Source organism: Lactuca sativa, chromosome 2, assembly GCF_002870075.4.
Source record: "Lactuca sativa cultivar Salinas chromosome 2, Lsat_Salinas_v11, whole genome shotgun sequence".
In the NCBI taxonomy this organism is placed as follows: domain Eukaryota; kingdom Viridiplantae; phylum Streptophyta; class Magnoliopsida; order Asterales; family Asteraceae; genus Lactuca; species Lactuca sativa.
The window spans coordinates 223631110-223633357 of NC_056624.2; the positions used below are offsets into that span (position 1 = coordinate 223631110).

Here is a 2248-nt window from a genome sequence, read left to right on the forward strand (position 1 = left end):
GTATGTTAAAACCCTTATATTTTTTAAAATATATCATTTAAGCCATTGAGTTTGGTAAATTCTAAATAGTTAAAATTTTTATGTAATTGATTCACAATGTTTTGATTGTTACAACTCATTAAATTAAAAAAATTTCAAAAAAATATGAGGGTTTAAATGCACTACAAAAAATTATATAATGGTTTTTTAATCCTTTCATAAAAATAGATTAGGTTTTCTAAGTATAGAAAACCTTAAATAAGAATTTCAGAAAATATAAGAGCTTTTGTGCATTAAAAAATAATATAGTGGTTTTTGTAAATATTTGATAAAAAAAGATTGGGTTTTTATGAGTTTTTTTTTTTTTAAACTAATTAGACCATCCGTTATACCCACCACATACCACATATGTGGTGGGTGCCACATCAGCACCACATTCCATTACCACTAACATGGGATACTTACCACTAACACACCACTCCACATCATTATTTTTATTTTTTTTTAATTCAAAAATACAATAAAATAACTTTTTTTTTAATTCAAAAATACAATAACATTACTTTTTTTTTTAATCCAAAAATTAAAATAAAATTACAATTTTTAAAAGTAAAAAGCATTTATTTTTTTAAAACTATTTTTTCATTAATTATAAAAATAAAATAACAATTTTAAACTACATTACTTAGTTAATCTAGAAAACAAACATTACATTAATAAGAAAACGAACAAACATACATATAAAAATCCTAATCGTCGTTCATGCTATGTTGGTACAAATGTTCCGCGACATCTTCTCGAAGATTGAAACACATTTCATTGTTATGGATTTCGACAACTCGCTCCAAAAAAGCATTCGTTCCGGGTACGAACTCCTCAATTGGAACGACAACGTCGTTCGGATCATACGTGCAAATCGCTCGACCTTCATTTTCAATAATCATATTATGCATTATAATACATGCTAGGACCATTCGCTTAATTCTTTCTTTATTCCAAAGTCGTGTAACATATTTCACTACATGCCATGTTTGCTTAAGGACTCCAAATGCCCTCTCGATATCCTTTCTCGCTGATTCCTGTTTTTTTGTAAACAATTTTGCTTTTTCACTTCGAGGAACTGAGTATGCCTTCATCAATGTAGAATAATCCGGGTATATCCCATCACCAAGGTAGTAACCATATTTGTACGCGTGCCCGTTTATCGTGAACGTCATATCAGGTGCTTTGCCGGTCCAAATATCGTTGAAAAGTGGAGACTGACCAAGAACATTAAGGTCGTTGTTGGACCCCGCTACTCCAAAAAAGGCATGCCATATCCACAAATCTTGAGATGCAACAGCTTCTAGGATGATAGTTGGTTCACCTATATCTCCTTGAGTGAACTGACCACGCCATGCAGTTGGACATTTTTCCCAAGCCACATGCGTACAATCTAGACTGCCAAGCATACCGGGAAATCCATGCCTCTCTTCATGAGCCGAATATAATCTCTCAATATCACGTTGAGTAGGTTTACGCAAATATTCTTCGTGAAAAACCTCATAAACACATGCAGAAAACCAATCTACACATTCAACCGCGGTCCTCTCGGATATTTTCAAGTATTCGTCAGATGCATCAAATGCTATACCGTATCCCAAATACCTAAGAGCAGCCGCACATTTTTGTATACTACTAAAACCCATTCTTCCTCTAGCGTCGGGTTTTTGTTTGAAAAAATCATAACGAGATTCTAAAGCATTACTAATACGTAAAAATATAGCCTTATTCAGACGAAAACGACGTTCGAACAAGTCGTCATTATAAAGACAATTATCGGTAAAGTAATCACGTACCAATAAGTCGTGTGCGGCTTGGCGATCACGATTGACGACCGTCCTTGTACGCGCTGCATTCGAACTTTCTTCGGCGTGAACGTGTTGCACAACATTAAAGAATGTCTCGACGAATTCTACGTCGTCATCCGAGTCAAAATTTTTTAAAATTTTCATATTTATCGAGGGATCCATAGGTGTAATTGAGTGTAGAATGTATATGTATGTGTATGTGTTTTGGTATTGAGTTTTGTAATTGAGTTTTTATAGTTGAGTTTGAAAAAAAAAAAAAAAAAAAAGGAACGGCCACAAAATAGCCGTTCAACGGCTCAAAATATTCGACCAATAGCAACCCTCGTTTCATTTCGTTGTCCCGAGCACATTTTGCAACGACCACGGTCGACCACGAATCACCGGGACGGTGTGCACGTCCGTGGTTCGTGGCCAACTAG

At 34.4% G+C, this 2248-nt stretch overlaps 1 protein-coding gene across 1 annotated transcript; it reads right to left on the minus strand.

Moving 5' to 3' along the window:
• Positions 1-728: 728 nt before the first annotated feature.
• Positions 729-1991, minus strand: LOC111883881 (uncharacterized). Its single transcript, XM_023880215.2, has one exon. It carries the CDS (start codon positions 1989-1991, stop codon positions 729-731), a length of 1263 nt encoding a protein of 420 aa, XP_023735983.2.
• Between the last annotated feature and the right edge of the window lie 257 nt (positions 1992-2248).